The sequence below is a fragment of the Patella vulgata genome, chromosome 8 (assembly GCF_932274485.2).
Source record: "Patella vulgata chromosome 8, xgPatVulg1.2, whole genome shotgun sequence".
Classification (NCBI taxonomy): Eukaryota; Metazoa; Mollusca; class Gastropoda; family Patellidae; genus Patella; species Patella vulgata.
In genome coordinates, this window is record NC_065886.2 from 17,017,806 (window position 1) to 17,043,643 (window position 25,838).

At 35.4% G+C, this 25,838-nt stretch overlaps 1 protein-coding gene and 1 long non-coding RNA gene across 2 annotated transcripts in view; both read left to right on the forward strand.

Annotated features, from left to right (window-relative positions):
• Positions 1-2: 2 nt before the first annotated feature.
• The window catches only part of LOC130014092 (uncharacterized), a 53,722-nt gene continuing 27,886 nt past the window's right edge, over positions 3-25,838 (forward strand). Inside the window, exons 1-2 of the mRNA XM_056102973.1 lie at positions 3-114; positions 269-481. Coding sequence (XP_055958948.1) covers positions 382-481 — 100 coding nt within the window. The 5' untranslated portion in view covers positions 3-114; positions 269-381. The remainder of the gene's footprint in view (positions 115-268; positions 482-25,838) is intronic.
• On the forward strand, positions 811-3,872 carry LOC126830726 (uncharacterized). The gene is made up of 4 exons (XR_007683944.2): positions 811-901; positions 1,224-1,557; positions 2,923-3,127; positions 3,540-3,872. It is a non-coding gene; the product is annotated as an uncharacterized LOC126830726 (long non-coding RNA).

Here is a 25,838-nt window from a genome sequence, read left to right on the forward strand (position 1 = left end):
ACTCTAATCATTTAATACATCATACAGTGTTTAGACCTTATTGGTCATCTCTTCATCTTACCTGGCATTTTAAAGATGATCAAAGTCCTATTACAGATTATCAATGGGCACTAGGTGAGTAGTTTGAATACATGTACTACTATATGTAAATATATCAGTGACTATAATTAAGTAATACAATAGTGTTTAAATCATGTAGGTATTTAGTTATAGCAAATCGTTTACTGTTTTGGCAACGGTTTTCAATTAGCAATTATATTAATTTCAGGAACTGTGCAAGGTGGAACCCAGATTCGGGCGTTCACAAGTGTTGGCAGAAATCAACAAGCTACAGCATCCGGTCTAAAATTAGCCCATAATACACTACTTTATCTGACTGTGATGTCAACCAATGGCGTCGGACTGACAACTGTCAGCCAATCAGAGAGTATTGTTGTCGATATGACTCCGCCAATAATATCAGAGATAAACGATGGTATAGGTAAGAAATTAAATGATTATTCTGAGGTACTTTAATGGAAAAATATTATTGACCACCACAATGAAAAATCGGCTATTTAAATAAAATCTATTCAGAATGGTTATCAACACCAAGTTCAGGGTTGAAACTTGGTAATTACTTGGCAGGATTGTACTGTTTATTAAACCAACATTGTCGAAGGTTTAATCTTTGGTTCGTATCAAACCCACATAACGGATGAAAACAGAATTCGCATAATCTCGATAGCCCCAAAAATTGTTTCTTGTTTAATACATTAACTTGGCTTTCTCTTTTGTTGAATTAAATATGTTTTGATCATTTTAGAGAATGATGTAAATTTCCAGCTAACCAAACTTATATCAGTTAATTGGAAAGTAGGAGATCCAGAATCAGGAGTAGAATATTGTCATTGGGCTATAGGTAATACTTTACAATTTTCAACGTTGTAATAACGTAATTTGTTAATCGGTTATAGGCAAGATCCCCTCGTAGTAGACCTTTTGGCGAATACCGTCTTTATTAGCCCAGCCAGTGCAGAACAGTAGGATGTTAAACCCAAGTTAATTTTGCTTTACAACATGCAACGAATGGCGTATATCTATGTAACAAAGGTCGAATGTTGATTGTAATTATTGTTAATTTCTGCAACATTCCATCTATTACTTGTATCAACTAGACTACATGTAGGTTATTTGATTATTCACACGTGTATACATTTATCAATTAATGTTTTATATACAAGGTTCAAGGCACGGCGGTGTTGATATACAGCCATTTACTCCTGTACCAGATAAACAATCATTTGTTCAAGTTGAACTCAGTGTTAATCAAATACAGAACTCTAAACAAGTTTATTCTACTGTAAGATGTTATAATAAAGCTGGTTTACCAACTACAGCTACTACCGATGGCGTTCTGGTTATAATCAAAATGGCTGCCATAGCAGACGGTCAGATCGCCATTGATGAAGATGGAGTATCCGCATATTCGGTGAGGATGATTGTTATCCATTGACTGATAGTTTACGATTAAAATGGGATTTAGAAAATACCAGAATTGATACCAAGTCTATACAGGTATATATATTTTAAGAAAAGGAGAAATTCCAGATAAGTGGACTTTTAACACTTATCTGTGCACATTTGAGCGCCTAGAATTAACAGTGTCTTTTTATACGCCCACATTTTCATGTGGACGTATATTGTCGTCGCCCCTGTCCGTCCGTCCGTCCACAATTGTTTGTGAACAGTCTACAGGTCACAATTTTTATCTGATTCTAATGAAACTTGAAATATAGGTTTATCACCCTAAGATCTCGGTTCCTTTCGATATTGGCATGTATCGGACCGTAACTTCATGGATTATGGCCCCTGATTGTACGAAAAATCATGTTTTTACCTTGTGAACACTGTAGAGGTCACAATTTTTATCCGATTTTGTTGACACTTGAAATGTATGCTTATAACCCAAAGATCTCGGTTCCTGTTGATATTTGCGCATATCGGATCGTAACTTCCTGAATTATGGCCCCTGATTGTACGAAAATACGCGTTTTTAGCTTGTGGACCCTATAGAGGTCATAATTTTTATCCGATTTAACAGAACGTATTTTTTTATCACTGTTACACCCTAAGGATGGCTGAGTTCGAATTTCGTGAAAATCGGCCCAAAACTGACAGACAAAATGGTCGCCCTTCGTTCTCAAATAGCGTAAAAATATGGTATATCAAGGTTGTGGACCCTATGGAGGTCACAATTTTAATCCGATTTTGTTAAAACTTGAAATGTAAGTTTATAACCCAAAGATCTTGGTTTCTGTCGATATTCGCGCCTATCGGACCGTAACTTCCTGAATTATGGCCCCTCATTGTATGAAAAATCGAGTTTTTAGCTTCTGGACCCTATAGAGGTCATAATTTTTATCCGATTTAAAAAACTGTATTATTATATCACCGTTACACCCTAAGGCCAACTGAGTTCGAATTCCGTGAAAATCAGCCCAAAACTGACAGATAAAATGGCCGCAATCGTTCTCAAATAGCGTAAAAATAGGGTATATCAAAGTTGTGGACCCAATAGAAGTCACAATTTTTATCCGATTTTGTTGAAACTTGAAATGTAAGTTTATAACACAAAGATCTCGATTTATTTCGATATTTGCGCATATCGAATTGTAATTTCCTGAATTATGGCCCTAGATTGTCGGAAAAATCACTTTCTTCTTAGCTTGTTCTCTATCCATCTCTCGAAAATGTGGGCGTATCCTGCCTGGCAGCCGCTGGTTCATAATACAATAATTTAGTGTTTCAGTTTAGAATAACCCCTCTGACTGGGAGGAAACCGTTTAAAATAAACTTAAGCCAAATATGAGACATGTCATCTTTACACGGCTTATATTGGTTATTACAAGTACATATTAGATTTATGTATTTTATTACCAGGTATCGGTGTATGGTCCAGGTTATAATTTAGATAAAGAAGTTCGAGTTACAGAGATTAGTTATAACCAGGCTAAATTAAGAAGTTTATCACTACAACCTAACTCTAACTATAATGTTAGTGTATCTACCATTAGTGTATTAGGAAAGCAAGACAATTCTATATCAACAGTAATATCATCTGTAGCACAACCACCTATTTTACAAGGTTTGTATAAATCATTCTGCCAGTAAAAAAAAATTCAAATTTGATATACGATGTGTAATATTATTCGAGTGTAACAAAAGTCTTTACTTTTTTATTGGATTATGTCAGAAATTGGATTCAGTTTGAGGTATCTTTAATTTCGATGTGGAGTTAGGGCAACCATGCTTCTGTAAATTTGCAAAATAGCGCATTTAACCAGATGAACTCAAAACACTTTAGGTCAACTATGGAGCTGTAAATTTTCAACGATAGGGCATTTAACCTGATGAACTTTGTTTTGGCCCTGTTTTTAGAAATATGCTCATTTTCTTAATCTTATTGGATTGGACTGTGCAGTGTGACTACTGGTGAATATTGAATGATATATTCTAAATGAATAATGATACTATTATTACTATTCTACGTATTTCAGCGGGTTCAAAATTACTAATTGCCAGATCATTTGATGGGAAATCAATGGAAATGTCATGGAGAGATTTATTTACGTCCCCATGGAAGAACCTGTATTATGAAGTCAGTTTAGGAACTTCGCTAGGAGGAGCGGACGTTATACAATGGCAAGAGACAAAAGTTGCTTCCATTACCATTGAAATGCCTGATATATCGAAGTTACCAAGAATATATTTAACAATAACAGCTGTGGACCCCTGCGGTCTTTTCCTACATTATAATCATACCATTGTACTTTAACAAACTGAAATTATTATTTAAAATTATCTTTGTAGATAGTTTCTACAATATTACCTACTGCAAATAACTGTGATACGTTTCCTCAATATATTTTAAAAATGTATTTAACACACTGCTGCCAGTCTTTTTATTTTATTCCTACATTTTCATACAATAGATATATATAAATATATAACAATTTTGTAGATATGCATGGTGTTTCTCGTCATTATACTTGTACAGCAAGTATATTCAACGTTGGTTATCGTAGATATTTATAAATATTTCCTGTATTATAATTAGAGTTTTCCTGAATAACCCAAATATTGGCTGCTGTAAATAGTATTCCTATACTATGATTAGATATATTAAACAGTGACGGTTATTATTTCCTATCTAATTAGAGGCGGTCTGGAATAGTTCTGCGGTGGTCCACCGGGTTTCAAGCGTTTGGTGTCTCTTCCTAGAGTAGTTAAGAACATATAGTCCACGTGGTGTCTATAATAGTAAGTGCAGGAGGACCGCACTACACGTAAAACAAAAATCTACAAGATAAACCTGCGGACAAGACAGAAAATAGACTTTGCACCAAATAATCAAATAAATATATATATAAATAATGTGTAATCCTTTTTCTAGAATGTTTCAAGAGGTATTAAAGCCCATACTAGTAATCTACTGGGTATAAAGCGGGAGTAGTTTCTTCCATGAGCAGATCAAACTGCCGAAATTGTTAACTAAACTATGTATATTAAAGATACATTATGGGAGATTCGGTAACGAGTTGGCAGTTCTCACTATAATAGTTAAACACTAGATAATGTAAAGGCAATTTGCTGAAAATTTCATTCAAATTGATCCACTATGAACCGAGAACTAAGCGACTGAAATTTCGCAAGCCTGGAGGTCGGGTGTTCGATCCCTGCATTGGACGAGAAAGTTCATCCAGATTTTCCGGCGTGGTTCTCCCTTGTCAGTGATGCAGGACGGAGAGGCTGACAAGGAAAGCTGTCTAGTCGTTCGGATGGGACGAAAAACCGAGGTCCCGTGTACACATTGGCGTGCACGTAAAAGATCCCTTGGCAGTTGGAATTCGATATATGAGTAGGCCGTAGTGCCGATTTCCGGGCAAAATTTCCCTTATAGCACACTATATGACGTATGCCCGTCTTCATTAGCCCAGGTTAGGAGCAGAAAAGTAGGACATTAAACTCCATTTCATTTCATTTCATTTCATTACAGTCTATTTAGTCGTTAAATCGAGAAGGAAAGTAATGCAGTAAATCGGCTCACAATCCATTAAAGATCGCAGGCTAGCGCTGCCATCTAGAGTTGATTATGTCCTGGATAGGTTAATTAATGTCTAATTAATAATTTAGATAACATTTCAGGCCTAAAGAAAGACCTGCAATAACCAGATTTAGCTCTCGCATAATGTATGTTTAAGCGGGATTATGCTTGAAGTAGAATATTTCACAGTTTCATAGAATAGTCAAGAAATCTTAGTTAGATTTGTTTTTAACTAAAACAGTATTCGGTGTGTCAAGCGGTCGAACTTTTAACTATAGTAACCCTAGCTCTGGCGAGTTGTGTCAACACCGAAGAATGTCTTTCTAAAGAATTTGTGTTTTGTAGTTGTTTTTACACGCCAACATTTCAGAGAAGGTGTATTATGTCGTCACCTATGTCTGTCGCTCCTTCATTCATCAACATTTGGCTCAATAACACGATAGAGGTTGTATTGTTTAATGTGTAGAGCATTGGGGTAGTGATCGGATGAACCCTATTAAAGGACAATATTGGTGCAAGTCATTATCACATATGTGAAAGAGCTGGTTAAACACATTCCAAATATAATTTTAACACAGAGATCATTGCTACGACAGCTGAGTAATACAGGTTTCCTGAATCGGAAGTGACGAACGCCAAAGGAAAACACGAGTCATCCCGCTATATAACTGACTGATGTGACAGTGATAACAGATACACGGCCGAATTTCTGCTCACTAATAATCCCTTCGAAGACCAAAAGTTGTTATATGGGACTGTAAGAGGATACCTGAAAATTAAGTAATTGAATGTCATTAGATAAGAGAACACGAGAAAAATAGTCCGCACATTCCCTTGTTTATATTCATTCCATACATTATAAAAACATGGTACTGCACGGACTTTTTCTGGGGGTTTTTCGTGTTCTCTTATCTAGTGGCAGTCAATTCTTTTTATGAATTGTCAGATATCCTCTCACAGTCTCACACAACAACTTTTCGTCTTGGAAGTAATTATTAGTGAGCAGAAATTCGCCCATGTATCTGTTATCACTCGTCTCTTCAGTCAGTTATATAGAGGGATGACTCGTTTTTTCATTTGGCGTTCGTCACTTCCGATTCAGGAAACCTGTATTACTCAGCTATCGTAGCAATTATACTGTGTAAAATTGTATTTGGAACGTGTTTAATTAGTTCTATCACATATGTGATAATGACTGACACCAATATTGTCCTTTAACATTCAGCGATTCACGACCTTCCGTTACCACCACCCCTTTTCTGAAAACCTTGTTAACATGTTAGGGGCTACAGATTAAAACGAATATTTTCAAATTAGGTGTGACGCATATTGGTCATGATGGAAAGAACTCTGGGTTTTCGACGTTCCATTGCCGATTTATCACCCTTGTTAACGCCAGTTCAATCCTACATTCACTTTATTTTGAGCGACTGGCATTTATTGTGGAGGTCCCCGACTTAGGGGTGTTTGGGGGCCCAACTAGGCCCCGAGCCCCGCTGTCATTGTCGATGTTGTACTGTGTGAAACGACATGCTTTTCGGACAGTTCCCCGAGCACTCGGCAAACCTCGGCAGATTCCGGTATCCTACATCTAGCCTCGGCTGTGTGACAGTAAGTGATATGTACCTACGCCTATACATTTGCGATGCGGCACCGGTTTACTTATAAGGGAACATGCCCGCGTTTAGAAAGAAGTTCTCAAAATTGCGTCGTTCGAAGAGTATGTAGAATTTTCAGTGCAAATTCGTCATTGTTTAAAGAAAATCGGATAAACTTGAAAGAAAAACAGCTTCAAACTTTGAAAATTTTGTAAGATAAAACATTCTTCAAATACGTCGTCATCAATGACATCATTGGTCGTCATGGACAACGCCATTGTAATCCGGGAACTTGAAAGTAGTTCTAATGGCGGACTTGGTCATACAGCCGAGATTAGATGTAGGGTACTGGAATCTGTTGAGGTTTGCCGAGTGTTCCCCGAGATGTCGGGACTAGAGTATGACTATGAGTCATATTCCATTCTCAATACATGTTCTTTTAACACCATGATAACTGAACTATCGTTTTATAAATTTATAGAAAATACAGTTGCGTCGGAGATATTCGACTTCACTAGTATGTAAAATTTAAGACAAAGCTTCTATTCCATCGCTAATTGCATAAGTTCATTATATTCCATAATTCATAATACATTGATAATTACGGGGAAAATGTTAATATATATCATAGAGGGTGTAGTTTATTGCATTCCTGACCTATTTAAAATTTCTCCCTTGTTCTTTCATTTTATTTTGTTTAATAGATCATTTTCTCTGAGCGTAACACGCATAAACGTTTAAGCTTATTATGTTTGATTATAATGTAACCTGTCCTCTTTCATTTGTGTCAAAAATTTAATTGAATTTTATGTGCTAATTTCTTTTATATAAACAAAATTAAATAATTTTAATATGTGGACGTATACGTGTGTTTGCTCGTAATACTGAGTTCTCCGTTAAGTGGGATTTCACCCTATAAGTGTGCTTAGTCAATATCCGGTCTTTCAAATTTCTAGAATTCTGTCACACACAGGAAGGTTATATGATAGCAGTACATATATCTTTATTTACTTCCTCTGAACTGATTGAAGTACGATTTATTAATTGAAGGTTGCAATGAAACAAAGTAAATGATGGCAAATGTTATAAACGGATTAATTGCTGGTTCACTTTTATGTTTTTATTTTTATGAAATACAGGCGAGGTAAGTATATTATGATTTTATTTCAGAATATTTAGCGCGTCTGCCTATTGCAGGTTTTTCTTTAGGCCTAAAATGTTATCTAAATTAATAATTACACATTAATTAACTTACCAAAATTATATTTAACTATAACAGCTGTGGACACTTGCGGTTTTTTCCTACATTATAATCACACCATTATTTTTAACAAACTGAAATTATTATTTAAAATTATCTTTGTCGATTGTAGATTGTTTCTACAATATTACCTACTGCAAATAACTGTGATTTATTTCCTCAATATATTTTTGAAATATATTGAGGAAATAAGACACTGCTGTCAATCTTTATAATTTATTCCTGCATTTTCATACAATAAATATATAAATATTTAACACTGGTGTTTCTCTTCATTATACTCATACAGCAAGTATATTCAACGTTTGTTATCCTAGACCTTTATAATTCTTACCTATATTATAATTATTTATCTTTTGAATAACCGTATGTCGCTGCTGTAAGTAGTATTACAATTCCGAGTACGGGATTCCCAGTTCAATCATACATACACTTTATTTTGAGCGACTTGCATTTATTATTGAGGTTCCCGATTTATTATTACTTCAAAAGAAAATGAAACCTGTCCACTTTCATTTGTGTCAAAAATGTCACTGAATTTTATGCGCAAATTTGTTTTATTGGGTGACACACTATTTTTGTAGAAAATGTTTAAGTTCTATCCATAAAGCTTATGTTGTTTTTTTGTTGTTGTTTTTTTTTTTTTTGGGGGGGGGGGGTGTTGTTGAACTGTTGACATAGTAAGCCAAAATTCAAACTGAAATTCGTAAACCACTCGACTTCCTCTACATCTTCCTTAACGAAAATTTAATTGTGCAAAGATTACCGATTACTAATCGAAATAACACCCCAGGTCAACCCTAATTCAATATTCTATTTTGACCAAATTTAAAGAAGATTATGCCGTTTTAAGATATATCTATATAATTATAATTACAATTTGTAATTTAGCTATGGCTGTCAAATATAACAAAACGTTTTCGCCAGAGTAGTAATCACGTTCATCTTCTGGACGCGCCGCTGGGTATTATTGGAATTTAGGAAGTCTTGTCTAGCTAAATATTTATGTATACGTGAGATCATTAGAACTCAGTGTAAACGTTAAATGGCAGGAATTTAACTGGTCAGTATTAATATGGTTGGACCTAAATATATAGAAATATAATAAATCTTGGTCCGAAAGGAAGAGGAGGCGGCATCACAGCAATGTGCTACAACGCTCAGACCCCACGTCATACCACATTTCGCACGCCATCGAAATAACGTTTTCCAGCATGACAACGCCCGCGCCCACACCGCCAGGGTTACTCGGGACTTTCAACGTCAGAACGGTGTCAACGTTATGCACTGGCCAACCCTTAATCAGGACTTAAACCCGATTGAAAATCTTTGGAATTAAATTCAGAGGAGACTTAATACCGTCGTACCGAAACCAAATACAGCCGATGGATTGCGCCAGGCTTTTCTGAGAGTCTGGTTCCCGGTGTCAATGGCGTTCATCAATCGTCTGGCCCACTCCATGTACAGACGCTGCGCTGCTGTTATTCACACTCGCGGTGGACACACCAGATACTGATGTATAGACTGTGTACAGACTCTAAACCTTCTCGTAATGACATGGAATTGTGATGAAATTAATCACTAATGTCAAAGTGTCACCATACTGTTCACAAAAAGTTGCCTTGATCAATTTAGTAAGTCGTTTTCTAGAATGATTTGATTAAAGTCCCTCTCTGATTTTGAATTCGTACTGACATTTTTTGTTTGCTGTTTAGTAGATATAATATCTGAGATAGGTACACAGGAGCCAAACCATTTAGACATTTAAAAGTTAACAGTATGATTTTATAGTCAATTCTGTATGTAATAGGTAGCCAGTGGAGGTTAAATAATAGTGGTGTTATATGACTAAATTTTGAGGATCCGGTTATAAGCCGGTTTGGAGTTTTTGAAGTTTGTCATGTGATTTTTTTGGAACAACAAAAAAGCAGTGAGCTGAAACTGTCCAGTCTAGAAATAACTAAGGCTTGAATTAGTGACTTAGTAGCATGTATTGAAATATATTTCCTGATTTTACCAATGTTTCTCAGGTGAAAGTAACACGTTTTGCAAATGTAATTTATTTGGCACTCCATATTAATATGTGAATCAAAAAAATGCGCCGATGTTTCTGACATAATTAGATTGAAATATAGTAGACTCTCCTACACGAACTGATAAATCGCCATCCAGTTTGGAAAGATTGAATTTTGAGCCTATTACTAAATATTTTAGCCCAAAATGGAAATTTCCTGGATTCTGATTGGTCGAAAAGAGGCGTCGAATGTGTATAACAGTCCTATAAATGTCCTGGGTATATTTTCAGTTTGCAGTGGCCAAAAAATTCTACACCTCAAAACTTTATTCTAGGAAACCTTCAAGATTTTTTTTGTATGTCATCATCAATGAAATTCAACCATTGGCTTATTGAAACACACACCTGAAACACACAAAAAACAAAGTTAGTGAGTGTATTTGAAAGATAATACCCACATAACAACATGATGTTACATTTATGTAAAAATGGTCAGTCAGTTTACCATCAGTTTGCTCATCTTTTTAATGAAAACTTTACGTCAGGAAATGACGTTAATGTAACGTAAACTGTACGTCATTTTTACGTCATATTTACGTCATTTTCTGATGTAAAACTAAACTAACGTAAACTTTACGTCATTTTCTGACATACATCTAACGTAAATTATGCGTCACATCACTTACGTTAGATTTATGTCAGAAAATGACGTAAACTGTACGTCATTTTTACGTCATTTTCTGATGTAAAACTAAACTAACGTAAGCTTTACGTCATTTTCTGACATACATCTAACGTAAATTATGCGTCACATCACTTAGGTTAGATTTATGTCAGAAAATGACGTAAACTTTACGTCAGATTTACGTCAGAAAATGACATAAATATGAAGTAAGGTTTATGTTAGATTAACGTCATTTCCTTACGTTAAATTGTCGTTAAAAAGGTGAGCAAAAAGATGGAAATCTAACGACCATTTGAAGGTAAAACTAACATTAAATAAACATCATTTTTGGATACATTTCTAAAGTCAAATTTTGATGAGCTAAGTGATGAAAATATGATAATCGATTAAAACCTTTAATAGAATCTGTTATTTGCGGGTTGTAAATGTGAAATTCAGTCAACCAATAACCTAATGCTCTTTACCCATAGGAAAGGCTTGATGGTCAAGTGCTCTAATGAATGCAATTAAGATCACACGGTCTGTTACTTATACAAGTGGCTTCAACTGGTTTCGATACCAACGTGAACTTGTATTCTCCGTATCCTCGCTAGCACAAGCAAATCATTGTACTTAAATTGATGCGTTGCATCATATGGTCTGTGATTGGATCAAGTGGCGTGGTTTCGGTAATTTGAACCACATGACTTCTATTTACCAATAACCATTTATATTTCTAAATGTAATTGCAACCAAATGTAAAAAACACAGCACATATTACATTGCAAATCTGATTTGCTATGGTTGATCTATCACAAAAATTTGAAGTATTTGTAAGGGACCCAAAAGGTTATCGTTAACTGGATGCAGTAGAGAGCAATAACGGGAACACGGATGATTTTCAACTCACTGATACAACTCAGTTTATGCCAAAGAACTGGTTTATGATACTGTGCCAGGATATCCGCTCGAAACAAAACTATTCTTAAAAGAATTGACTGTCACAAGATCCCACAGAAAATATTTTAGGCATGCTGCTTGTAAATTAAAGCTTTGGCCTACATTCTGATGAATTTTGTGCTACCATGGATACATATATATTTATATCGGTACATTATTAAAGAGTCTATTTCTTTGCCATCTGCTCTGATACATGTGCTTTTGATCATGAGGTCTGTCATTGAGTTCAGTGGCGATGTTTCGATCGAAGTCTGTATGTTACAAGTAGTATTGTTGTATGGCTTCCATATACAAAGCCCTTATAAACCTTTTTATAACCTGTATTTTAGCAGTAGGGCCTAAATGTGTGATGGAAGTTATATTATACGGACAATGTAACAAAAATACTGGCTATTTAAAATACGAATTTTACGTACGAACTTTTTCCCCCGGGATTTTTCCCCACCTATTGGTTTCGATTAATTTTTGCCAACAGTCGATCTATCTGTATGCTGTCGACGAATGTTCGTATAAAAATGGCACTTACCTTCAACTTTACTTAGCTGAACTTCAAATCGTGTGTGAAATAACTTTATTTAACTCTAAATCATAGCACTGTTTCTTCTACGGGAAATAAATCATACCATATTATGGGGCCATTTTGAAATCCCAGAATACCGTAGGTTCCGGTCAGAAGAACACAAAAACAATATATTTAATAAATAATTAAAGCGATGTAGATACTAAAAACAATAAACGTAACCTGTTTAAAAAATGTAATGTCAATAGAAATACTATAATATATACCGATCTATAAACAACCATCAATTGTGTAAAAATCGTGACCTTGACCTTGCACGACACGATGATAATGTTATTTTTACTCTACTTTGTAGATATAAAAAATGGCGGCTGTACGAAAAGCTTGCATATTTCTGATAATGAATCTATTCATATAATTTTGTTTCTATACGCTCTACCATATTTTATATGGGGGTTGCATAACTACGTAATATTCTAAAAAGAATAATCAAATCGGGGAGTTTTAATTTTCAGAGAGAGAGAGAGAGGTCTTTTATCGAGACAATAAAAATGTAGATTTATATGAATTAACTGGGTCATTATCTGCCGGTATATGTTAACTCGTAACTTTAAAAAATGGAACTTGTCTTAGCCATACCACACTTTTCCATTCGTTCGTCTACATGTTTACAAATGGTTTGAATGAAAATTAAAATTGACTTGGGTGAACATATTAAAAAACAAATAATATTAAAATTGACTTGGGTGGAAATTATAAAAAACAAATTATATTACAAATGACTTGGGTGGAAATATAAAAAAAACAAATTATATTATAAATGACTTGGGTGTAAATCAAAATTGATTTGGGTGAAAATTATATAAAAAAAACAAATTATATTCAAATTGACTTGAGTGAAAATTATAAAAAAAAAAACAATCGATATTACAAATGACTTGGGTGAATATTAAAAAAAATAAATGATATTATTTTTCATGTCGCATATCAACCACCGTAGATTTGAATGGACTAAGCGTACTTATTTATATTCAGATTAATAGAATGTCGAATGCAATTTGTTTTCATAAATAGCAACGCCTATTCTTAATCCGTTTTCAAGGTTTGGTTATTTGTCTACATATTAACTAAAACTTGTATTTTCGCTTTCGATTTAACAAAGTAAATAACCGTAGCGTAAAGAAATGGACTTCATTTACAAAGTAAATTTAAAATGTAATGTATATAATATATCAGTTATGTCCATATAAGCTCTGTATTTGTTGTTGTGAATGTTTACGCCTCCCTGTAGATGTCAATTAGTAGTTATTGATGTGGGTAATACGTCCAGATCACAGTAATATGTAATAACGTCGGTGGAAAGGTTATGTAGTAATGCCCACTCAATTACATTGCTCATTTTCATGTTAATATGATTTTGTACTTTCCTCCAGTTTTACACCCTCCCCCAATCAAGTCCCTCGGGGTTTGATTAAATCACGATATTACCCTTTTGACAACTCTGTACCCGGGGGTCACGGTGGCTCAGTGAGTAGGGCGTTGGCTCACTAACCTGTTCGATTCCTACGTTCGCTGAGAAAATTCACCAGGTATTTCGACGTGGTTCCGGGTCCCTGGTATAGCTGTTCGGATGGCATGAACAACCCAGGTTCAGTTTCAAATCCGTGCAAATCACCTTTATATTAGCCGACAGGACATGCACTGGTATGCTTCTATTCAACGACTTTACTTTCTTATTGTATAGGCCTATTCACAATTGTATGTAGTTATAGGCATTTGAGTTTCTAAGTACTGTAATACAACTCTGTTTTATTTTGTACTGAATTGACCAGGGTTTACACCATTTGGACTAATTCGCTTTGTGTGACATTTTTCGGACATCGATCATCTTTTTTCATCAATTTTTCGGAAATTTTATTAAATTGACAAAAGAATTAGAATAAAAAAAATAAACTTATTAAAACACTGTCTAAGGGCCACTATAGTATAGTCACCTGCTTTATTAGCGTCATTTTATTTGGAACATTCCATACAGCAGTTAACGCTATCAGGACTGAGAACGGTTCTCAGTACGGATTACTGTCAATTGAACCTTGACTTTTTTTTCTGCTACCAGTGTTCTAAAGGATACTAACTTAGCCTATGATATTGTGATTTTTTTTTTTTTTTTGTTTTTTTTTTTGTTTCCCCTTTCGTTAATTTTTATTATTTAATAATTTTCACATAAAAGTAAATTCCCTTCGTCAATTTTGATTATTTAATAATTTTCACATAAAAGTAAATTCACGAACGATCTAACGGTGCCCATTTGTCCACTACGAGTGTAGTTCTAATATCCAACTTTATATCATTCTTACAAAGACAAAGAGCTGTCCATTCAAACTTTCGGCCATTTAGTGTAAGACCAGGCGCAATTAATATATATATATATATATATATATATATATATATATATATATATTAATTGTTAAATTCTGGCCGTTCTAATGATTTCACATCGACTTCGTAAATTTTAATAATACCCAGCGCCCAGAAGATGAACAGGATTACTACCCTGACGAAAACTTTTAGGTATATGGAAGGGAAATTTTAATTTTTGGAGTCTGTTAAATTTATGAGGGACCATATTTGACAGCCATAGCTAAATTATATAGATATATGTTAAAACGGACTAATCCTCTCTAAATTTGGACAAAATAAAACATTGAATTGGGTTGACCCGATGTGTTATTTCGATTAGCAGTCGGTAATCTTTGCACAATTAAATTTTTGTTCAAGAAGATTTTAGCGGAAGTCGATTGGCTTACTAATTTTAGTTCGAATTTTGGTTTACAATGTCTACAGTTGAATACAAAAATACGACACTGGTTTCGTGACTATAAGTAATAATCCAACATAATAAATAATACGAACCCGGACCTATGGATTCGACAAGTGTATCCGGGTAAAGCCCAGAGCAAACGATCTATTAAATAACAATAACATGAAAGAACGAGGAAGGAAATGTAAATAGGTCAGGAATGCAGTATACTACGTCTTTTTTATGGTATATATCAACAGTTTATTAATATATTAAAAATTATGGAAAATCATTGAATACTTAAAAAAGAGTGTGTAAACAAATCATAAATGTACTTATACAATCAGCGATGGAATAGAAAATTTGTCTTAAATTTTACGTTCAAGGGAAGTTGGCTATCTCCGATGCAACTATATTTTCTAATTACGTCAAATGGAAATTTATAACAAGATAGTTCAGTCATCATGGTGTAAATAGAAAAAGTATTGAGAATGGAATAATATGCGTTTCACACTGTACAATATCGACAATCATAGTGCGGCTATCGGCCAATAGAATGTTAATGGCTGTGAATCTGAGAGTATATAATGAATAGAATGTGCGTTCTAGGGTAGGTAATGGGGGCATTTACAAGAAAGTTACATGCAAGATTATAATTTTCGTCGTTTGTGGGTTTACAAACTGAAACAAGGGCCTTAATTGTTGGAATCTGACAGATTTTTTTGTTTTTTGTTTTACTAATTTAAATAATGCATATAGATTTCATACAGATCTGATGAAAATTTTGTTGTTCGCGCGTTCACAAGGTTCGACAGAGTGAAACAAGGGCCACACCTCTAGACGTAATTCACAGAAATTGCAGACATTTAATAGGCGTCTTCGTTTCACTAATTTAAATTATGCAAACGAATTTCACAAAGTGAAACAAGGGCCATAACTCCAGAAGAAACTAACGGAAATTATTGAAATTAAATAGGCGTCATCTCACTAAAATAAACAAAATATCAATTTCAAAACAATCAGGTCTGTAGACGACGGACGAGGGCGACGACAATATGCGACCACATTTCCATGTGGGCGTATCAAAAGGCGATGTAATCGTCACCGAAAGAATCGAAAAGGAGTAAAACGGAGTCATAATTTATCAAAATTATGCTTAATAACGAAGTCAGTACTAAACAAGTTATCGTAACAGATTGTATAAATTTAATTCATCTTGTTACCATGGATACCGTTCTCTCTCATGTTCGAGACTTATGAAAGTGTTCTCATGTTCTTCCGCCGTTCTCGAACCTGCACGAACACTGTTTCGAATACACTCCTACACGCAAGCAAATCATTCAAATAAAATTGAACAATATTTTAGTCTCGAAATTACCTAGCGCCAGTAAGTATAAAGGATCTATCCGACAAACACTAACAAAAACTCTAGGTTTATGCAGAATTAATATAACACAACATACACAGATGGCAATAGAATTGCACGTAAAAGATCCCTTGGCAGTTGGAATTCGATATAAGAGTAGGCCGTAGTGCCGCTGTCCGGGCAAAATTTCCCTCATAGCACACTGTATGGCGTATGCCCGTCTTCATTAGCCCGGGTTAGGAGCAGAACAGTAGGACGTTAAACCCCATTTCATTTCATTTCATTTGGCAATAGAATGAGACAGTCACAGTTCTCAGGAAAAGGGCGGAAACGGAAGAAGACTATCTGTCCTACTTGATTCTAGGACATATATATAGCATGGACCTACTTGATTTCACCAATTTAATACAAGGACATGAATGGCATAGTTTGTATCAAGGGAATTTCGTAAACTTTAAACCCCATTTCCCCTCCCTCTCTCTACAGAGATAACTACAGAGATAAATACTTTTCGTGTTACATACAATAACAATTATTGGGCATTATTAAAAAAATATATTAAAAGGAAATGAAATTTTGTTACCTGTTTTTCTTTGTGGAGTGCATGCTAACATCAATGACTGGGAAAAAAATAACGAAACTATAGAGAAACTTCTGAATCAGTGAAAGTCTAATTTTACACATTGATGACATTGATATAAAAAAAGGGCTGATTTGTTTGTTGTTTTGGTTTTTTTTCTTTTACAGAAATAAGATTACATTCAACTAAACAATTAACACAAAAAGTAGTATCTAGCTATAGTCCATGTCTGGATTTACATGTATTTCTCATTTTGCTCGAGCGTCTATAAAAATCAAAGATGGCGGCCAATAATTGCCACCGGGTATAAAATCAAGACAGATTCTTACCTGCTGGTCCTAGTCGGGGGTTTCTCGCAATTATAAGTATTTGAACAACGTTGTAGCCCCGATTAGCTAATAATAATTAAGCACGATTTCAGAAAAATTAAGACAGATTCATTAGATTGCTGAATTAGCGGAGCGCTTTTAGAACACATCATAAATTTTCTTTGTCCGCCATTATCTAAATACAGACTTCCGGTGCAGTCAGTGGCAGTGGTTCTAAATCTGACTGTTTTAAACGAAACGAATTATTAATATACATAGAAGTAATATATCGATGCTAAATTAAATACACAGTTTTATTTTTTGTAAAAATCTACAAACCTGCCGTCTGGTATTTTATGTGACCATTATAATTTTTAATATTATCACGGCTAAAGCACTCTGTTGATGCTAACTTCACTACATTTAGATATCTAACTGAATGTCGCTGATATAATATCAAAGAAAGAATTTGTCGCAATGAATAAAATATAGATAACTTGGAGAACAATTATATCAATAAGTCGATTATGAGATGCATGTGGATGATCAATTAAATTTGATTGGTTACTTTTCAGTTAACCAATACTGTCCAATTTCGATTACATCAACCAATAACATTATTAAGAGTTTTACTCATTTTTTTCCATTGCACATTGAATCAATTTTCGAAAACACCAGGGTGCTGAAAATCACATGTACACTATATATTCATTTGATCTATCAGTTTATTGGGCAATACAAAAAGACAGACATTTTAACTATACAGACAACTTAACACCAATTAACATTCAGGTCTGCCTGGTAATTGTCTGATTAATTGGTACTCACACCCTTCCAGTGAAGACCAGCATGTTATTTTCGGGGTCTGAATTAAGCCCTTTATTACTTTTCTTAAACTTGTCGACTCCCGAATTCAGACTTTGTATGGAGTTTTTTTGTAAAAAGAAAACAAGTCGTGGACGGTACACATTACTTGTGTTAATGATATGGAAAAAAAACACACAAGATTTTATAAATCGACACAAGTTTGTGTTAATGCAATGCAAAACAACACATAACTTGTGTAGATTAGTTTTAACACAAGTACTTGTGTTGAGATCCAACACAAGTGTTTTTTCAGTGTACCATGATGTAAGACAGAGATCCATATTAGACTCATTCTAATTAGTTTGTATATAAATGATATTTGATATATGTGTTTCATGACATAGTTTTATCATGTTTGATGATTTACAAATGTCCATTATACACAATATCAATTATCATCTGAAAATCAATATAGGCCATAGCGGGTTCGACAGGTTATCTATGGTTTTGGATCGATAACCTGAGAATAAAACCATAATTTTATTACAAAAAGGTGGAATCTGGATACACGTAGTTTCTATATTTAATTTGTAGTAGTCATGTCTGTACAGCACAAGAATCACACCAAGAGAAATACACTACACGCTGTAAATTGTTTGGTTGGGGTAAATGCACAAAATATAGGTAAGATATTGTGATTTTGTTTTAACTTAATTTACTGTACTAAACAGATTGTACTAAAATAGTTAACATTTCAGATCTAGGACTAGTTTTACCAGTTGAAGATGATATCACTTTAGGGTTTTAAAGTTAAACCAGCCAGTATTGCTAGTCACTTTTATCTTTGTAAAAAAAAACAATATTTGGCAAGGCCAGAAATGTGGCAGTGGTGTTTCATGTACCTCAGAAAGTACATACAAATCTCGTGTGTCATAAATCATAAGTGACTGATAATCAAAGACGAAGCGTCGATAAATGAAAGGCAGATACAGGTAAACAGTAAGAGGACTATCAAAATAGTAACAAACAATAATCTAGAAATAGCAGTTATTCATGGCAAATTTGGCAATGACATAGCTCACTTCGAAATAAGAAGCAGATTTGGGGTCGTGCACGGTACATTGATGTTGGATCAGCGCATTTTTGTTTCCGTTTCCCAATGGATTGAGCAAGAAGAATATATCCGAAATGGAATGATGCCACTCCACGTTTAAGTTAGATATCTAGATATATGTTGCATTTTGTGTATTACCACCCTATAGAAAATTAGGTATCATAATAATGATCCATTTACTATAAGGGACACGGTGCTATAATACTCTCGTGATATGGTTAAAATTATATGTACCAAGTTATGTGGTTGACAGTGGTGAAATATGTTTTTTTCCAGAAATAAATATAGAACTAGAAGTTTTTGTTGCATTGGGTGGAGATCCAATGGTGGTTTTTCTTTTTTCACGAAAAAGTGTAATCATGGTAAATATTTTTTATATTATTAGGCCTAGTAGTAAAGATACACTTCCTGATAAAACGGAATAGGGTTAACTACCCTTAGTAAACCAGTCGGTAGAGAACAGTACTACGTTAAATCCCATTTCATTTCACTTTTAATAAAGGGTAAACATGTGTGTTTCAAATTTGTGGCGTGTCTCGCCTTGTCCATGGTTGTAATGTTGTGTATTGAACTTAGCAATCACACGATGAAATTTTAATTGGTATATGGGGATGGTTTGTTGGCTCACGGGAAAGTGTCCGTGGAAGTGCGTATTCATGTTGTTTTTCTTATTTGTCATTTATTGTTATTTTGTTGGGTCCTTTTAAGTGTTAAATAAACATGGTATTACCTTAAAAATAAACGAGCGAGGAAAGCTTAGAGATCCTCATCAATAAGAGTAAAGGCCCGGTCCCAGTGGCCGATGGACACAAAACGTATGCAAAAAGGACACAGCGGACGAGCAAACTTTCGGGGGTGGCTCCGTCCGTTTTCATCCGCTCCAGAAATGGACAAATTTGACGAAAATTTGCGAAAACAGAACGGAAGTATGTAGCGGGATGTTAAATGGATGTTCATCGGAAGCTTAGCGGATGAAAGCTGATGGAAGTGGATGACAGCTCCGACAAACTCCAGACATCCTTCAATATACCAGATACATCCCAGATACAAACGCTTTGTCCGTTTTAAAAACTTTATATACAAGATGCATACGCTTACATCCTTTCTATTGCCGTGCTACTAACGATGTATAGACGTTCCATGTGCCTTATCTTTCCTCCCTCTTTCCGTTTTCAGCTGGAGCGGATGTGAGTTGCGAGAATGCAGAGAGGATACAGTGGACGTTTAACAGATGATAACGGACATGGAACGTTTGGTGCTCGTATATGTCGCGCATTTACATCGTACACGGCAGAAAGTTCATCCGTTATAAAAGTTTTGTGCAGCTCAAAACTTTTTGCGCGGATGAAATCAAGGTGAACGGATGCTCGATGGATAGAGCGTATGAAACACGTATGCAATGAGTACACAGCGGATGCGTGGCGTTTTCAAACGGAGGGCACGTTTTTTCCCCCATTTTGCATCCTCTTTGCATCCGTAAGTGCAGTGGGACCGGGCCTTAACGAAGTTCATTGATGTGTTACTTCGTTCTGACCAACGGCCGAATGTCGTTTATCAATATTCAGACAGTCTTCTCATATACGAAACCCAAAAGACACAACAGATTGCAGCGTGAGCTAAAATTACAGATATTATGAATCGTGATCCACATTCAGTAGTAATCAGGCATCTAATATTAAATTTAGACTTAATAGTTGGCCGGCCGCGTAATCCCATCTTGTCACATAATCTCGCATATCGACCCAGCTCGCGTAACCGCGTAATTTTTAGAATTTATTTGAATCTTGATAATTTTGTTTACTACTTAATTTGGGGAAATGATGTATGTTTTGGTCAGAAGAGTTCATAGGCGTACGAGCCAGGGGGGCAGCTGTCCCCCTAACTTTCGGGTAAGCTGACTTTTCGGGCAAAATTTTTTTATTTCATCTACTTGGCAAAATAAAGTGCCCGAAATCGAACAAAACACTAATTTTACTGGCTGGAATACCAGTAAAACGCGTTTGCGGCCGTCAAATATTCCAAAATTTTCTTGGGGGGGGGGGGGTCCATACAAGGTCAGCTCCGCTACTTCGCCTCTCGAAGAAAACCGGCGCCGCTGTCTGTAAACCTGAAATGTTTTCGGGCATTTCTAGTTTTGCTTCCCTAACTGTCATCGAGCCCTAATAAAACACTAATTTTACTTTTATTTTAATTGAATACCACGAATTTGTTTGATTGCTCAAATTTTACATGTGAATGCAAACTATTACTTAACGACAGTCACGACTGAAGTTATTGATATTTGGCCTCTCAAACGGAACAATCAACATACCTTATATGTGATCCTACATCCCATCTCGTGTTATGTTATAAATATTCATCTCTTGCTTATAATTAAAACTTTGCTAAATGTCGGTTGCATAGAACAAAACCCTGGCCCGTTAAATGCATTAAGTTCAGGTAACATTTCTATTGTTCACAATAATGTCTAGCCTATTGCCAAAATTAGATATAATTGAAGCTGAATTCTCTAACCATGATATAATATGTATTACTGAATCTCATTTAGACAACACTATTAAAGATTCATTGATTTTACTGCCCGGTTATACATGCCCTGTTAGATTTGATAGAAACAGGCATGGGGGTGGGGTTGTTGTCTATATTAAAAATAATCTACACTTTCAGATTAGGCATAAACAATGATATTGAATTAATATTTATAGACATATTTAATGATCATACCAAATTCTTACTCGGGGTAATTTGGAGGGGAAATTTATCAGCAAGTGGTCGGTATCCCCATGGGCACCAACTGTGCACCTTTGCTTGCTGATTTGTTTCTCTATTCCTACGAAGCCGATTACATACAGGCACTCGTAAAATCAAATAAACGATTAGTCAGACATTTTAATTTCACTTATCGATATATCGATGATGTTCTATCACTGAATAATCCAAAATTTAGTGATTATGTAGAATTCATATATCCTGATGAGCTCGAAATTAAAAACACTACTGACAGTGACAATTACGCTTCCTACTTGGATCTGCGTCTCGATTTTGACAATTGCCATAAACTTAGTGTTAAATTGTACGATAAACGTGATGACTTTCACTTTCCGATTGTTAACTTTCCATTTATTAGTAGTAACATTCCAATATTATCAGCTTATGGAGTGTTTGTGTCTCAACTAATTCGTTACGCGAGAGCTTGTTCATTTTATTCTGATTTTTTAAGTAGATCGAGGCATTTGTCATCTAAGCTTCAACTACAGGGATACTTGCGAACTAAACTTATTAAAACCTTTAAAAAGTTTTATGGGCGTCATATTGACTTGATTGGTAAATATAACATGTCTCGCTCGGCTATTATTCTAGATATATTTAATTGACGCGTATACAATCTCCCTGATTATGTCTGTCTACTACATCGTTAACACTGTTCATCACGTGCATTTTGCATACCGATAGTCTATTGGCCAATCACGCTATTTTACCGAGATTTCGCCTAATAGTTTGGATGCAGCTATGGCGGGTGTGGCGCCAGGCAGGGTAAGCTTACTTTTCCGGACACCTGTTACCACTGTTTGTCGTGTTTTTTGTACATGGTGAACAGTTCATATGCTGATTACACTATTTTGCCTATACCGTTTTTTTAGGACTTCGAATTTTGTCTAATGGTTTGGATTGTTCGTACTTGGTTTTATTTTATTATTACAGACCTCCAAATACAAGGGTTGCCTTTTGGGATACATTTTATTATATGTTATCAAATGTATTAGACAATGGTTCCTTTCTTATATTAACAGGGGGTTTTAATATCAACATTTTAAGTAATCCAAGTAATTGTGTTAAATTTAAAAAACTATTACAAAGATTAAATCTTGAAAATCTGATAAATGAACCGACTAATTTCACAACTCTACCCGGGTCATGTATTGATCTTTTTATTACTAATAAGAAATCACTTATATCAGATATTAATGTTAATCAATAATATGACTAAAACTAAAAACATACAAAAATTTCTCCGGGAAGGTGAGGCCCCCATACCCCGCGACGATTGATTGGATGTTTGGAATTCGGGTCAGCCAGGTAGGCTATATTGGACCAAATTGAAGTTGCTGTATTCACAGGCTGGAATAGCCGGAAACGCGTTTGCGGCAGTTAAATTTTTAAATTTTTTTACCAACGGTCCCGTCTCCGTAGACTGTAAACGATTGATCTTTTGATTGGAATTCGAGTCAGCCATCTTAATTAGCCTATATTAGACCACGTTGAAGTTGCTTTGTTCACGGGCTGAAATAGCAGGAAAACGTGTTTGCAGCCGTCATTCCAAAATGTTCTGGGGGGGGGGGGGATCCACACTAGGTAAGCTCCGATTCGTCGCCTCTCGAGGAAGACCGCGCCGCTGTCTGTAAACCCGAAATTTTTTCGGGCATTTCGGGTTCCTGCCCCCCTAACTGTCATCGTGCCTATGGAAGAGTTTTTCTTTCATTATTGATATTTTGAATTTGGTGGTGTTTTAATTCATTTGTTTTTTCTTAAGAACATTGACTGGTCACGTAATGGATAGGTGGGGTTAGTAAAGGAAGGGATGTGGATATATTATGAATTCCAGAACGGCTACTATACCCGCTGATGTCATGATAAGCGAATGTCTTTCGTCTATTTATACTTATTCTCCCTTTCCTGAATATCCATGATTTGGAGGTGAAAAGTCTAGGAGAAAACATACGCGTTATATTGAACTCATCCACGAACAAAACGTCACGGCATTTGCATTATTTATTATGACTTCGCGGAGACAAAAATCTAGATGATTGTAACATGTGGTCGAAATGTCATAGACCAAGAAATGACGTGTATGACGAGAAAGACCAGTACCTATTATGTGGCACTGCCATTGGTATTACGCTATGGCCTATTACATATTAAACAGTTTGTACCTTATATTCTAGCTGTATGTGATAACAAGATTGACCCACCAGCTTGTGATAACTATTTCCCCAACTCCCATATAAAATATAGTGATGGTAGTACTCAAATATATATAAAAGGTACATGTTCAAGTCCTGGACGATGTAGCTGTCCAAAAGATGGTTTTTATTCAGCTGGCCCGACGTGTGAGAGTACGTATTCATAATCTTCTTGTTTATCATTTATTGTTGTTTTGTATTTTTTTAAATGCTAAATAAAGTTGGTATTGACTATACGAGCGTGGGAAACTTAGAGGTCATGTTAAGTAAGCGTAACGAAGCTCAACGATGTATTACTTGGCGCTGATCCACCAATGCAATGTAATTCAGAATTCATTTAGAGAGTGCCGTTTAAAATAGTCAGTAATATTTATATATCTATTGTTTTTTCATACACTAAACCTAAATGTGGCAACAAATTGTATAAAAACAAAAGAGTAAGTTACGCTGAAAGATAGTGTAAACCCTGATCCACATTCAATAGTAACCAGGCATTTAATAATTATGATAGTGTAGTATGATTTAGTAACTTATTTTCATTAAATTTTATAGTGTGCTCAGCTATTACAAACTGTGATCTTGAAACCTGTACATCATCATGGAACGAGAGGTGCTCTAGATGTGAAGGAGTACGAGATGAAAAGCCTGGCTTTAGAGCTTATGTTATTTCCAGGGATAAAACACGTTGTACAAGTTAGTATGTAATGTACAGGTATCAATATTCTATAATATGTGGCCAACTTAAATTCCAACCATGTAGTGACGGTCGTTGTGTTTGATGCAGACGTTCCAGAACATAATGGAAAAATAGAATAAAAGGGGGTTAACGCCGACTGGGTTAATACGCCATACAGTGTGTCACGAGAGACATTTTGCCCGGCAAATTCAAACTGCCAAGGTATCTTTTACGTGCACGCCAATGTGTACATGGGACTTCGGCTTTTCGTCCCATCATAACGACTAGACAGCTGGCCTTGACAGACCCTCTGTACTGTACCACTGACAAGAGTAAGCCACGCCGGACAACCCGATAAACTTTTTCGGCCAACACCGGGAGCGAACCTGCAACCTCCAGGCTAGCAAGCCAGCGTCTTACTCACTTAGCCCCCGTGGCTCCAAGAACATAATAGAATCACAAAGTTGACTAACTCTTGCTTGACGTTTGTATGTGTCGTTATATTTGGCAGAGGTCAGTGGTTCAGGACTTTAATAAACCCAAGGTCAACAGTATAATTAATTTTCTATTATTACAGAGGCGTGTTCCTGGCGATCTTACAGTACTCCATGTTATCCTGGAAGCTGTGCTAATGAACTGGCATCAAATTGTATATGTACATCAGGATTTACACGATCAAAATGCGATAAAAGTAAGTATGGCTGCTGTTTTCTTTTAAAATCAACAGAAAAAATAATGGCATAATCAAACAAACAGGTAGTTGTTTTTTGTCGACATCGATTTAAGAAAAAAAGTATCATAGTATGTTCCACTAAGGTCTAGCCCGCGTCTTAATTCTCTGTCTAATTTCCTGAATAAGAAAACTTTAAGCATCATATTCTGCTGAGTTACCTAATTCAGATGGTGTGTTGCTAAGCAGTAAAAGTAGTCTCTTCTCTTCACAACTGATTGGGTTTGTTTATTCTGCAGCATTGCATATTGCGATTATACAGCAATGTTATTTACACTAGCAACCAAAGTGGTCACTTCACTAAGTAGATGAGGCTGTTGTCAGTGACATTAATATTCACATTAGCAGTGCCGCATGTCACATATATTCAAAGAACAGTTGCGAAGTTACTAA